Source organism: Tenrec ecaudatus, chromosome 1 (genome assembly GCF_050624435.1).
Source record: "Tenrec ecaudatus isolate mTenEca1 chromosome 1, mTenEca1.hap1, whole genome shotgun sequence".
Lineage (NCBI taxonomy): Eukaryota > Metazoa > Chordata > Mammalia > Afrosoricida > Tenrecidae > Tenrec > Tenrec ecaudatus.
The window spans coordinates 18,162,194-18,175,409 of NC_134530.1; the positions used below are offsets into that span (position 1 = coordinate 18,162,194).

At 40.3% G+C, this 13,216-nt stretch overlaps 1 protein-coding gene across 1 annotated transcript; it reads left to right on the forward strand.

Moving 5' to 3' along the window:
• The first annotated feature begins 6,647 nt into the window (after positions 1–6,647).
• LOC142446133 (olfactory receptor 7C1-like) lies at positions 6,648–7,568 on the forward strand. The gene has a single exon (XM_075547910.1). It carries the CDS (start codon positions 6,648–6,650, stop codon positions 7,566–7,568), a length of 921 nt encoding a protein of 306 aa, XP_075404025.1.
• The last annotated feature ends 5,648 nt before the right edge of the window (positions 7,569–13,216 follow it).

A 13,216-nucleotide genomic window follows, 5' to 3' on the forward strand; every position in this document is an offset into this window, starting at 1 on the left:
TTGGAGATGATTCCAATGTACTCTCTGCCAATACCTGAGTAAACATGAACCTTTACTTGTGTAACAAGAAACAGTCTCAGAAACCCACAGCAACTAATATAACACCCTCAGTGTTTAGCCCATTACAATGGAGTCAGATCGCATATGTCTCCCACAGTATGAAACAGTGGTATAGAAGAACCTATTCCTGTCTAGGTAGAAATCTAAAATTATTCCATCTTTTATCTTCTTTTTTGTGTCCTGTAAATGTGTAGAGACTTTTTTTCCAGACGATTCAATAGTCCTCTCTGCCGATACCTGACTGAGAAGGATGACTTTCTTTTTATTCAAGTGTTATTGTCAATTAATCATAATGAAAGATGTGGTAAAAATACAGTGGTTACCCTGTGTGGAGTTATATGTGCCAGAAATATTTCATAAAACTCGGATGCCTCAGTGAATTATGTCCAGCTGTGTTCTTTAGCTGTCCAGAGAAGGAAATGCCCCCATAGCACAGCCATTGTGGGTTACTCTGGATGCTATAGACACACCTAAACATGAAGGACAACCTCTTGGGAAGAAGGAGTTCGATGGGATAAAAGTTGAACCTGGAGCTGTAAGTTGTCTCCCCAGGGTCAAATTGGCAAAAGTTTTCTTTTTGTTTTTCTCTGAGATTCGGAGGAGTAAATTTCTGAAGTTGCGTTAAACAAAGGACTACTTCCTTAATGAGGCTCATGGGGATTTCTCCGCTCCAGCCACAGGACTGTAAATACTTCACCTCTCCACACTCATGGAATTGACAGTTTCAGGTGGTGAGGAAACTCAGTTTCATCTTCCAGAGCCCTCACGAGTACTTACATCCTCATGCCCTTTCTGCAGACACCACTTCTCACTTTAGCAGCCGCACGAGGAAGACACAGCGCTGTTGGACAGAGACTCTTCCACGAAAACACCTGGATGACCTGTAGCAGCCTCACAGGTGCTGGGATGGGGTGTGAGTGAGGGACCTCACTATGCTAGCCATGGGGATATAAAGTGGACTACCCTATAAATCAATTTTAATAATACAAAGTCCCGCTAAGTTAAAGTCCCAGGTTCTGGAGGATGATTCTCGATACACTGAATGTCTTCTTTCTCTATTCTTTCTTCCCGATGTTGGTTCATTCATGCAACTTCTTTCTTTTTCAAAACTTGTAAAAAGAGTTTTATTAGCACTTCATCCACATGCTGTACAATGCAGTAATTCAATCACAGCAAGAAGAGCTGTCAAAGTGTCACCATATTCAATTCTAGAATGTTTTCTTCTTCCCTGTAGTCATTGTTAGAACTGTAGTTTTCTTTCTTATTGTGGCAAAGATATGCACAACAGAACAGTCTCCAAGTCCAAAATTTCTGCTTGTACAGTTCAGTGTCATTGATTATACTCTTCACGTTGCACAGCCAACCTCTTTCTCTCAACAGCACTCATCCTAGTTTCACCACATCTCTTTCTCCCACGTTGTTAGAAGGATCTATGTAAGCTCACTATGCAACCTATTTTGCTCATCCATCAACTCATGGAATATTTATTTAGCACTAAATTGTACTCTGGAAACCAATAAATGGGAAGACATTGCTCATTCTCTCAGGAATCGTACAGCTTTACAGACATGTAAAAAATATGTAAATGATTGCCATATCCTAAGAAGGTTCAACAATCCTGGTGAAGTGGGTCATATCCCGGGCCTCTTCTACGGGGTTTAGTGAAAATCCACAGAGATGCTCTTAATCATATTGATCCTTGAAGGAGGTGACAACATGGCAACAATATTGGGATCATTTTTAGAACTGTAATTTATGCTTAGGAAATGGCATGAAATAGTTCATATCTGATGACGATTGAAGGCCAGGAATGAAAAGTGGCTGATGAGTGTGGCCACGTGGGCAGCAGTGAGATAACAAATAGCCGTATTCTCACCACAGGACTGACATTCTGAAAGTTGTGGGGAGTCGGTACAGAGACTGTGGCAGAGGGTGTGTGCAGTCAGGCTCGCCCTGTGGAGAAATCGTCCTGGTCAATGCAAGCAACCCAGTTTTGCTGCTGCCAAATCCACGCAGAGAGAAAAGGTGGAAATAGCACAGGAGAAGTGAGGGATGCATCGTGTGCAACGTGTTGCAATATAATTCACCCAGAAACCCACTGAGTAATGGAAGGAGTGCTCCATATGTTAAATTACTTATTTTATTTAATTCCTTACTTCCTCTCTGAAACTGTCATCACAAGTTTAATTTAAGGGATGATGAAGATGAGAGTTGCCACAGTGACTCTGCTTGTCCAACGCGTGCAATGGCGTCTGGGTGAAGCTTGTTTCCAAGGGGTTTTCATTTAACTCCTGTCTCTTATTTGACTGAATTTTATTGTTTGAACACATTTATAATTACAGAAACATGCAACTGCAGTAAGGTAATTCTCTTTAGCCTTAACTGCAATTCTCTATTATTAATATCCATGAAAAATCCAACATTGCATTTATTGGTCACAATCTGCTTAGACTCCTCTGGCTGATAAGCACTTCCTTATTTTGAGGATCATGTTAGTGTTGAAGCAAACTGGTCAAGCATTTTAGAGACGGTGTTTCAGTTGCATTTTGCCTAATGTTTGTCACATGCTTCAATTTATTAGGGTTTTCTTTTTGTTTTTATGAACCAGGAGTTATGTGTCTTATTTGCCTATCCTTTTATCATTAGCTGTAAATTAACTTGTTTTTTATTGTGATTGTGTTAAACCTACAGATCAATTTGCGAAGGATTTATATTCTCACAATAATTAGAGTCCTTCTAATTCATAAACAAAGGATATCTTTAATTCTTCTTTTAGAAGTATTTTGTAGCTTAGATTCTGTCAACTTTGCCAGACTTTTGTTAAAGTAACTTCTATGTATTATTATTATTTGTGAAGTGCTCTCTTTGATTGTTGATATGTAGAAAACAATTCATTGTTGTATACTTTTATGGTAGTTTCTTTGGGATTTCTCTGTAGACATGAAGACTTCTGTGAACAGAGAGAGCTTTATTTCTACCTTCCCAATCTGTATACCTTCTCATTTTTAATTTTTTGCTGTTGTGCTCATTAGGACACGCAGAGCAATATAAAAGTAGTCATTCTTCACAGTTTGTTGAGCTAAAGGAGAAGTTGTTTAATTTTTCAACATTGAGCATGATCCCTATTTGCAAGTTTTAATAGATGTTCTTTATGAATGTAAGGAAGTTTGTGGAAAAATTAAAGCACAAATAATTATTTTAATTTTTATCAAATGCTTATTGTGCTTCACTTGATATGATATGATTATTTTTATGTAGCTAATGTAAGACATTACATAATCTGATTTTCAAATCTTGAATGAGTCTTTAATTCCTAAAACAACTCCTACTAGTTGCAGTGTACAATTATTTTCATACAGGATTTGATTTGCTATAATTTTCCTGAGGATATTTACATTTCTGTTCATGAGTGATGATGATCTACAATCTTGCTACAATTTCTAAATCTTGTTTGAAATGACACTAATGCTAACTTCACAGAATAAGTTTGGAAATGTTCCATATGCTTATTTTTTGGAAGAGATTGTACAGAATTAATTTCATTATTTTCTTAAAAGTTGACAGAATCCATTTTTATTTTGCTAACATGTTAAACAATTGTTGTCCTTATACCAAAAATGTCTCCCAAACACACAGAATTTTGACAAAAAAGTTGAAATATTCTGTTGTATTCTCTTCTATTTTTTCCTATGAATATTTCCATCACTTACTCATTTTTGAATAGCATCTTATGAGAGTAAGGAATCCTTTTATGTCTTAAAGTTTGAAACATTTGTCTAGTTATATTATTGTTCTGGGTGCTGTGGGATTTAGAAGTAGGGGTTGTGAGGCTGCTGTCTTCTTTACTGTGATTCTTTCATATCTTTTAATAATCTCCTGTCTTCTCTTTTTGTCTACACCATTTTCCCTCTCAGTAGACTAGCTTTCTTTCTTTCCCTATTACATGGAAGAATAACAATACCAAAGATCTCTGTGCCAGGGCTGACTTGTCCTTGATATTCCCACAACCATGACTGTCCCCTTAGAATCCCAGAATTATGTAATTCAGTTCTCAGAGGAGGGCAAAATGGATGGGTTCCTTTGTAGAGTGTGTTTCCCTCCTGGATCAGTTCAGCATCTTGTGCAAAATGCACCATTATGGTTGAAAGTGGAGGAGGTAGGTGAAGGTACGACTGAAGAGACAACTATTGACCAAATATCTTAAGCAAACATCTTAAACTATCTCCTATAATCCGAACATGCAAATGTTATTCCAAACAGGAGAGAGAGGTCGCTTTATGGAAAGCTGGATCGTGCATCATTTCGGTACCTTTTATCAGTACATACAAATAGCATGTTGTAGTTAGTTGCATCAAGTCAGTTCCAGCTCATGGCAGACATGTGCGTGCAGAGCAGAACCGCTCTCTAAGGTTTCAGGGCGGGGGCGTTTAGGAAGCTAGCGAGCAGGCTTTTCTCAGAGACTCCTCTGATGTGGCTGCAACTGGCAGCCTTTTTGGTACCAATCAAGTGCTTCACCATTTGTCCCACCAGGCTCAGAATAATATAATAATATAACAATGTAATACCAAGTATGGTTCATGCAGTAACATCCACTGTATTGTGAAGTGGTGTGATACAATATTACATCTAAGAACACTCATTGAACTCTGAGACCCCATGTCATGGTGTCTTCTGTGTCATCACGATCATCAGATCCTTGTTTTTTCTCTACCACTAACTGGAAACTCAATCCTGCTTCCTGTTTCACTCATTCATACCATCCTCCTTGTTATTGCCACAACATATGAGAAATATTCTTGTACTGAAGACTTTGACTACTTATTTATTTGGCTAAATTGCTTTCACATTTTTTGTTTGCCTAGCATCCTAAATACCTTCTGATTTTCTATTCAAAGCCTCCTTATTAAAGATGACTGTACAACGAAGCGGAGCCCTGGTGCAGTAGTGCTCATGCGTTGGCCTGACATCTGCAGGGTTGGCATCTGGAAACCGCCAGCAGCTCCGTGGGAGTAAGATAGGGCTTCCCATTCCCTTACACAGTTTCAGTTTCAGAAACCGGCAGGAGGGTCGCTATGAGTCAGCATTGATTCTAGGCAGTGGGTTTGTTCTATAATGAAGCTTTTCCATTCCTTGGTATAGCCTTTTGTTGTTGTTGTGACTCCTAGAAACATGAAAATGGCAATAGGAAAATCTGCCCAATCCTGCTCCATGGTCACAATTGTTATTTCTGAGGACATATTTTTGCAGCCACAGTGTCCATCCATCTCCTTGAGGGTCATCTACTTTTGTTACTACTTCTCTACATTACTTTATTTCATAAAGGCAATAATTATAAATCATTAGCTTGTTGTTAATAGTCTACTGACCCCCTGGTGGCACATTGGTTACCCTTTGGGCTGCTGACAGCAAGGTCAAAACCACCAGCCTCTGTTCAGGAGAAAGATTCTGTTTCTATTCATGTAGAGAGGTACAGTCTTGGAAAACCACAGGTGCAGTTGTACTTTATCCCATAGGGTCAATATGAGTTTGCATCAACTTGAGGGAATCATCCTCCACCTTCAATACACACAAGTCCTAGAAGAACATTTGAGGATATATATATATATATATATATATATATATATATATATATATATATATATATATATGAATGAATTAGATAAAGGTTTATATAACAGACATATTAGGCATTCAGTAATTCCTAATCTTTCTGATTCAATTCATCTCTTATAATCCCACTTCTTTTCTATATTTCTTGTGTTCATTTCTTCTTGCCTAGATCTCTGAACTCCATTCTTGAGGAAAATCTGCCCTGTTGATCTTAAATATCTAAATATTATAGCTGGATGTGCGTTCAGTTCTGGACTGGGAAAATAGGGGATATAGTCTTTGGGGTTCCAACAGTCTCTTTTGGACAGCAAACCTGGTATCTTGTTTGATTTTGAGTTTGATTCCACAAACTCCCCTCCTCACCCACCCATTCTATCTAGGACCTACTAATGTGAACTTTTTCAGATCAGGTGGTATTTGCAGACCAACACCATCTAGTTCTTGGCCTTCAGAATGTGGAGACTGATGTTGGCAGGCTCCATCCGGCTCTTAGCCTCATTCATTTCATGTGTCTTTCAATTTTTATCTTTCTTCTTCCTTCCAGATGAGGAGACATCATTAGATACAACTTAGTTGGCTTCTCATTAGCTTTGAAATACTTCTGTTACTACTTATGAAATAAGGGCAATTGTTTAGAATTTTTATTGCTATTTGCAGTGACTACAAGAATACTTGGTGTACAAAATTAGTCAAACACATTTGTTGAATGAACAAACAACGTTTCATGGAATTTGTAGAATTTATATTGCTTTTTAAAAATACATGTGATTCAAAGAAAGGGAGGCTAGTCAGGCATGCTGTCAAAAGATGGAGCATTCGGGACTTATGAAATTCTCAACTGAAGGGTATACATCTAGATATATTGGAATTGATTTGCATGCTAAAATAAAATTTACACTGTATCTGTTAAACCAAAGTTAACCTCTTATAGCTGTTATCATTGATCTTTTCTCTTTTCCAGTAGTTTCTTCAGCTACATGGAACCAAGAAACCACACACATTTTCAACATTTCATTCTTTTGGGACTCTCAGAAGAGGCAGAGCTGCAGCCCCTCCTCTTCGGACTCTTCCTGTCAATGTACCTGGTCACCTTCACTGGGAACCTCCTCATCATCCTGGCCATCATCAAGGACAGCCACCTCCACACACCCATGTACTTCTTCCTCTCCAACCTCTCCTTTGCTGACATCTGTTTAACTTCCACTATTGTGCCCAAGATGCTGCTGAACATCCAGATGCAGAACAGAGTTATTATTTATGAACACTGCATTGCTCAGATGTTTTTTTTCATGGTTTTTGGAGTATTAGATCATTTCCTGTTGACAGTGATGGCCTATGACCGGTTTGTGGCCATCTGTCACCCACTACACTACACGGTCATCATGAACCCAAGGTTATGTGGCCTCCTGCTTCTGGCCTCCTGGTTATTGACTGTACTGGATGCTCTATTACATGGGTTAATGGTTTTGCGTTTGTCCTTTTGTACAGAGTTGGGAATCTCCCATTTTTTCTGTGAACTTACCCAGGTAGTTCAACTTGCTTGCTCTGACACATTCCTCAATACCTTAGTAATTTATTTTACAGCTGGGGTTCTGGGAGTTATTCCACTCAGTGGGATCCTTTTCTCTTACACAAAGATTGTGTCCTCCATTTTGAAAATTTCATCAGCTGGAGGCAAATCCAAAGCCTTTTCCACTTGTGGGTCCCACCTATCCGTGGTTTCCTTGTTTTATGGTACCGCATTTGGGGTTTATCTCAGTTCTGCTGCTACTCAAAATTCCAAGTCCATTGCGATAGCCTCAGTGATGTACACTGTAGCCACACCCATGCTGAACCCCTTTATCTACACTCTTAGAAACAAGGACATAAAGCAGGCCCTAGGGAAACTTTGCAGTTGAAACTTATTCTCTACAAAGCAGAACAATGTCTAGATTAGAGAGCTACTGATGAGACAGAGAGCTGAAAATCGTGAAGATCTAAATCCTACTTTCCTCAGCGCGCTCATTGCTTACAATCCCAATTTAATCTGCTTCCTTTTTTATACATAATACACCAGTGTTGACTGTATATTTCTTTCAAAGGTGTTCATTTGTCTTAAGATCCTCTCATCCACAGGCAATTCTTTTAGGGCCACTGCAGATTCAAATATGAATCATCTTCAACTGCTAATCAAATAATATATCAGCATACTATTATCCCACGGCAACAGTATAATTATTGTTCTCAAACCTGAAAATGTTCAGATATAAATTTTCAATTTCCTTTTTGAATAACCTGTTTCTTATGATCAAATCATATGAAATATTAGACCTTCTGCATTATTTTCTTTAAATTGAAGTCTTGTTGAGAATTTTGATTTGGACCAGATAAGCATGTGTTTGAGAGTTGGTTTGTGTCAACTGAATGGCCAGTATTCTCAGTGAATTGGTATTTAAGGCCTTACATCCCTCACAATGTTCTGTAACTCAATGTCATCAATGGCAGTGTGGGATCTGTTATTAACAGTCAATTACCTGTAGGAAGACGAGGGTGGATTGTAACCTCTTCACTCAGGTCACAGCCTGGAAGCATATGCAAGGACATTTCTTTGAGTTTGTATTCCAATTCTCATACAAGCGGATGCTGTGAAAAAATTCTGTTTGTATGTGCCTTGTTATTGCGTCTGTCTTAGTGAGTTCTTATTATTTGGACTTGATCCAATGGCCTGCCATATTGCCTGCCAATACTGAGAGCTATTGGCAGTTTGTCATCTGACCCTCTAGCCTTGGATTTCTTCTTTTCTTCAGTCTCAGAAACCCACAAAAGCAAATATAACATGTACAATAGGGTCATTATGAATCAGATTTAGTTTAATGACACTGAGTTTGGCTTTTTTCTTGATACTGATTTGCCTTCTCTGTGCACAGTACTTCTGCCAAAGCTATCTTTCATAGACTTACAGAATGCCTTACACACAGAACATTGCCTCAAAAAAAATCACTTTCCGGGAAATGAAGTAGTATGATGGGTGTGAGCTCCTGGAATACACTTGTCTTCCCAGATTGTCCAACATCCTGAAGTATTTGGCTTTATGCTATCGTGGGCTGGCCTGCTGAAAACTCACTCACAATGCCAGCTAGGTGGCAATACCTTGCAGGATTGGGACAGTGTTCTGCAGGAGGCTGTATATGCTATAACCAATGTTCAATATGTGGTTCCAATGCTCCAATAGCCAAGACTCACAGGTCTAGGAACCAAGGGGTGGAAATGGGAGTGGCACCACTCACTGCTACTTCTAGTGACCCATCTGTACGTCTCTTGGCCATTCTCGATCAGCAGAAAGTAAGGACTCTCCTTGAAGGGTTAGTTCAGAGACACTGATACCACCATCCACAGTGTGAGTACATCTTTCTGCTGACTTTTGTCTTCTTGAATAACATGCTTTTATTCCAAGGTGACCTGAAGGTTGTGACTGTCCTTTCTGTGACTGTTAAGTCTGGTCATTACATTACTTGATTTGATGAGATATTTTTCTGAGAGGAAAGGTATCAAGAGAGACAGGTTATAAGGAAGGAAAGAATGGGTTAATCATGGGCACTATATGATTATATATACATATATATATATAATTTTTGTTCTGGGTCTTTGATCCATGATACCTGATACTATCTTAAACTTGTGATAACACAGATGTATATTACAATATATAATATATCTATTATGTTGTTATATATTCTGTTATCTATCTATGTATCTATATTATAAGCAATCATGACAACTCATCTCCAAAAAGGACTTTCTTTGGGAAAGCTATGGAAATTACTATTTTTCACAGGGTAAACAGGTTGTGAAGTAATCTCACCCATGTGTTGCTATAATGCTGGACAGTTTGCCAGCTGGAATTTCAAATACTAGCAATGTCATTCATGATGAATAGGAAGGATTCAGAGGGCTTTCATAGTAAGAAAGAATAGGAAAAGGAAAGCATGCACTTTATTTCTGACTAAAAGACATATGCTTTAAGTGGAAATATTGAAGGATTCTAAGAATAAAATATTGAAAAATACAGGAAGCAGTAAAAGGAGACATAAAAAAACAAATGGGTCCCCTTACCAAAAAAATTAGTCAATGTTCAGCCATTTCAGGGATAAAACATGATCAAGAACCACTGGGATTGAAGGAAGAAGTTGAATCTGCTCCAAAGAAAGGGATTGGTGAAAAATAAGCTTCCAAGAATTGATAGAGTATTAATTAAAAAATTTCAACAAACCAATGCATCCCTGCACATTTGCGCTCATCTAAAAGAAATTGGACGACAGATTCCAGACCAACTGGCTTGCAGATGCCTGTATCATTTCAAAAGGAAGGTGAACCCAACACAATTTGGAAGTGATCAAATATTGACATTCATATCACAAACAAGTAAAATTGTGCAGACGATAATTAACATTGGTAATGCAGGTGACCACAAACCAATAAGAGGCCACAACAGTCAGAGGAAAGTATTTCAAATCCTCAAAAAGCATGAACGAATACATGTCTGGGTAAAATATTCTACACAGACAATTACTTTACTATGAATGTTCAGCGGAAACTTTGAAGAGTAGTGAAGTGCAGCATTCTGCAAAAAAAGTGATGGGAAGACAAAGGACAGGTGCATGTGAAGGTGGAAGTCAGTAATAAAGAACAGGACAATGAAAAGATTCCCTGTGAAGGTAACCAGACAGAGAAAGGGAGAGCCAAAGTGTTCCTCAAAGGGGTTCGTCTGTGTGCTAGTTACATAATCTGGTGTCAATTTGAGACTATTAACAATGAAGGGATGGACTTTAGCCTGTCAATCAGACCACAGTTTGATAACCTTGTTTGGAGCCATGAAGAAGATAAATTGCTTACCGGAGGTGGGACACTCTCTCTGCTTCATATTTGTGAATACTAGCCACATGGAGCTACTCTGATGGAACCAGAGCCCTGGAGCTGGAGGAACTACGTGGAGACCCACACCAGCACAAAGATGCTTCCACTGCTACAGGATGCACACAACTTTCTATCCATGGGCATGTGATCTTCTTACATTGAGCATCACTACATGACTGCCTTAGTCTAAAGAGGAATGTATGGACTAGGATCATTATGTGGGGTAATATCACACTTATGGAATTGATTAGGACTGGGCTGGGATGTGTTCTTAATGTACAATTGCTCTCTGGTATAAAATTCTCTGTTACACATATATGATTGTCTATGAATTTGTTTCCCTAGTCAACCCAGACTAACACATTATGGTACCTTGGGAGTGGGGTACTGGAGAAACAAATCGTAAAGATGGAGAGTGGATGCTTCCTTGACCTCTGCCTCATGGTAGTTTTTCTTTGGCTAGCCAGAGGTCAGACATGGCCCTGGAGTTATTGGGTAGTTTTCTGGAAAGCATAGGGGGATTTAAAGTTTTCATTTCTAGAAATTATTGCCTTTAGTTAATCTTGTCTGAAATGGTGAGCATGATTGTGATGAATGTAAATTTTGAGCTCAAGTGGCAAAATCGCCTCTTGAATTTCTCTGAGCCCTGGCTGCTTAGTGAAAATGGTTGGCTGAGGTCAAAATAGCTGGTAGAAGCTCCTGCCCTGACTTGAGGAGATGCAGAGGTCTGAGACCATACGGGATAAGTTAAGATAAGAATAGAATTTGATTGTTTTAAGATTGAGTTTAGGATCTGGCTCTAACAGTGAGGTAGTTAATTTATTGTGCCAACCTGGCTGATAAACACATGTGGGGTTAATTGAAGGGCACAGGGATAAATGGCTCAGTGAGCCTTGCCTTTCTAGGTCTAGAGTCTCCAGCTTTCTGAAGGTCAGACCAGGGTGCAGCTGCCTTAGCCAGGTCCCTCCTTTAGCTTTCAAGGCTCACTTTCTGCAAGACCTCCCTGAGCAGAAGCCTCATGGACTTTCCCTGATGTGCCCCTGAGTGCTGAAGCACCTGTGGGGTCCTGGTTTACAACTGCCGGCACCAGCACCATGACAGGCTATATAAAACCAAAGTCTGGGGCAGGCTTAAGCTCTAATTTCAGATTGCTGGACACTGAGGTAATTCTGTCAGAGAAGGCATCACCTGTCCCAGACTGACCAGTAGGGAGCAGCAACCACCATCCCCCAATGGACCAGTCAAGAGAATACATGCGGAACTACTCGCCAACCACCACTGGACAACGCTGATGCCAGAAGTTTTCTCCAATAAGTTTAAAGAACAGCAACACTGGACTGCTCCCCATCCCTGGCCCCATAAAAGCCCAGGGAACAAAGAACTCGGGGCTGATTCCCTTCTGGACGCAAGGTCCTGCTGCGCAGGGCAGTGTAGGGAAAAAGGCCCTAGCTCAAGCTAGCAAATAAACTCCTTTTGTGGTGTTTGCATCTCAACTGGTCGTAATTCTTCCGTGCGCCCAAGGTGAGCTCGCGTTCCTTTCACCAATCTAACATTTGGGGGCTCGTCCGGGATGTGGGAGTGAGAGCACGGCCTCTGCCTCAGACGCACAGACCGACCTTGAGGTAGGAGTTTTTCAGAAATTCAGTCCGGATAGGTTTCTGGGTGGCGCCATAAATTGGGACCAGAACACGGCCGAGGCGGACGCGCCAGAGAGGTCACTGGTCGGGTTCAGAGTGGGAGACCTCCTCCTGTTCCCCTGGGAAGTTCCGGTTAGAGTCCGGACGGAAACTCCGACAGACTGGGTCTGGTCGGACAGGGAGGCACTAGGCGCCTCGGGGAGTCTGCAGACACGTGGCCATCTTCTGTGCTCAGTCTGTACCATTAACTGTTTGTCTGTCTCGCTTTTGTGTTGCTTGTCCGGTCTTTAATCATTTATTTTACTACAGCTATGGGAAATTCCTCCAGCACCCCGTTATCCTTATTAATGAATAATTTCAAGGGAGTGAAATTTCAAGGGCATATAACCTTTCAGTTGAAATTAGAAAAGGGAAACTAATTGTTTTCTATCATTCAGAGTGGCCGACGTTTGGAGTGGGATGGCCGAGCAAGGAAACCTTTTGTCTACAGATCACCCAGGAAGTAAAAATGTCATCTTCCAACCCGGATGAGAAGGCCATCCTGACCAAATACCCTATGTCCTGGGGTGGCAAAATTTGGCACGTAATCCCCCTAAATGAATAAAAATTCAGATCCAGGTCTTGCTCACTAACAAGGTACACCCAAAAGGTTTGCAGGCTGAGGCAGAGTGATGCTCACTCTCCCGACACAACGGCTGGAGCCAAAGTGGGTGAACAAGTAAATGTGGTGAAGAAAGCTGATGGTGCCCGGCTATCAAAAGAGATAGTGACTGGGGTCTTAAAGGCTTGAAGATAAACAAGCGGCCATCTAGCTCAGAAGCAACAAAGTCCACATGGAAGAACACACCAGCCTGTGTGATCGAGTGGTCCCAAAGGGATCAGTTACCAGGCATCAAAGAACAAATAATCATATCATTGACTGCACACCTCCATGATAGAATCGCTGAAGACAAATGGGTGCACAAGCAAATGTGGTGAAGAAAGCTGATGGTGCCCGGCTATCAAAAGAGATAGTG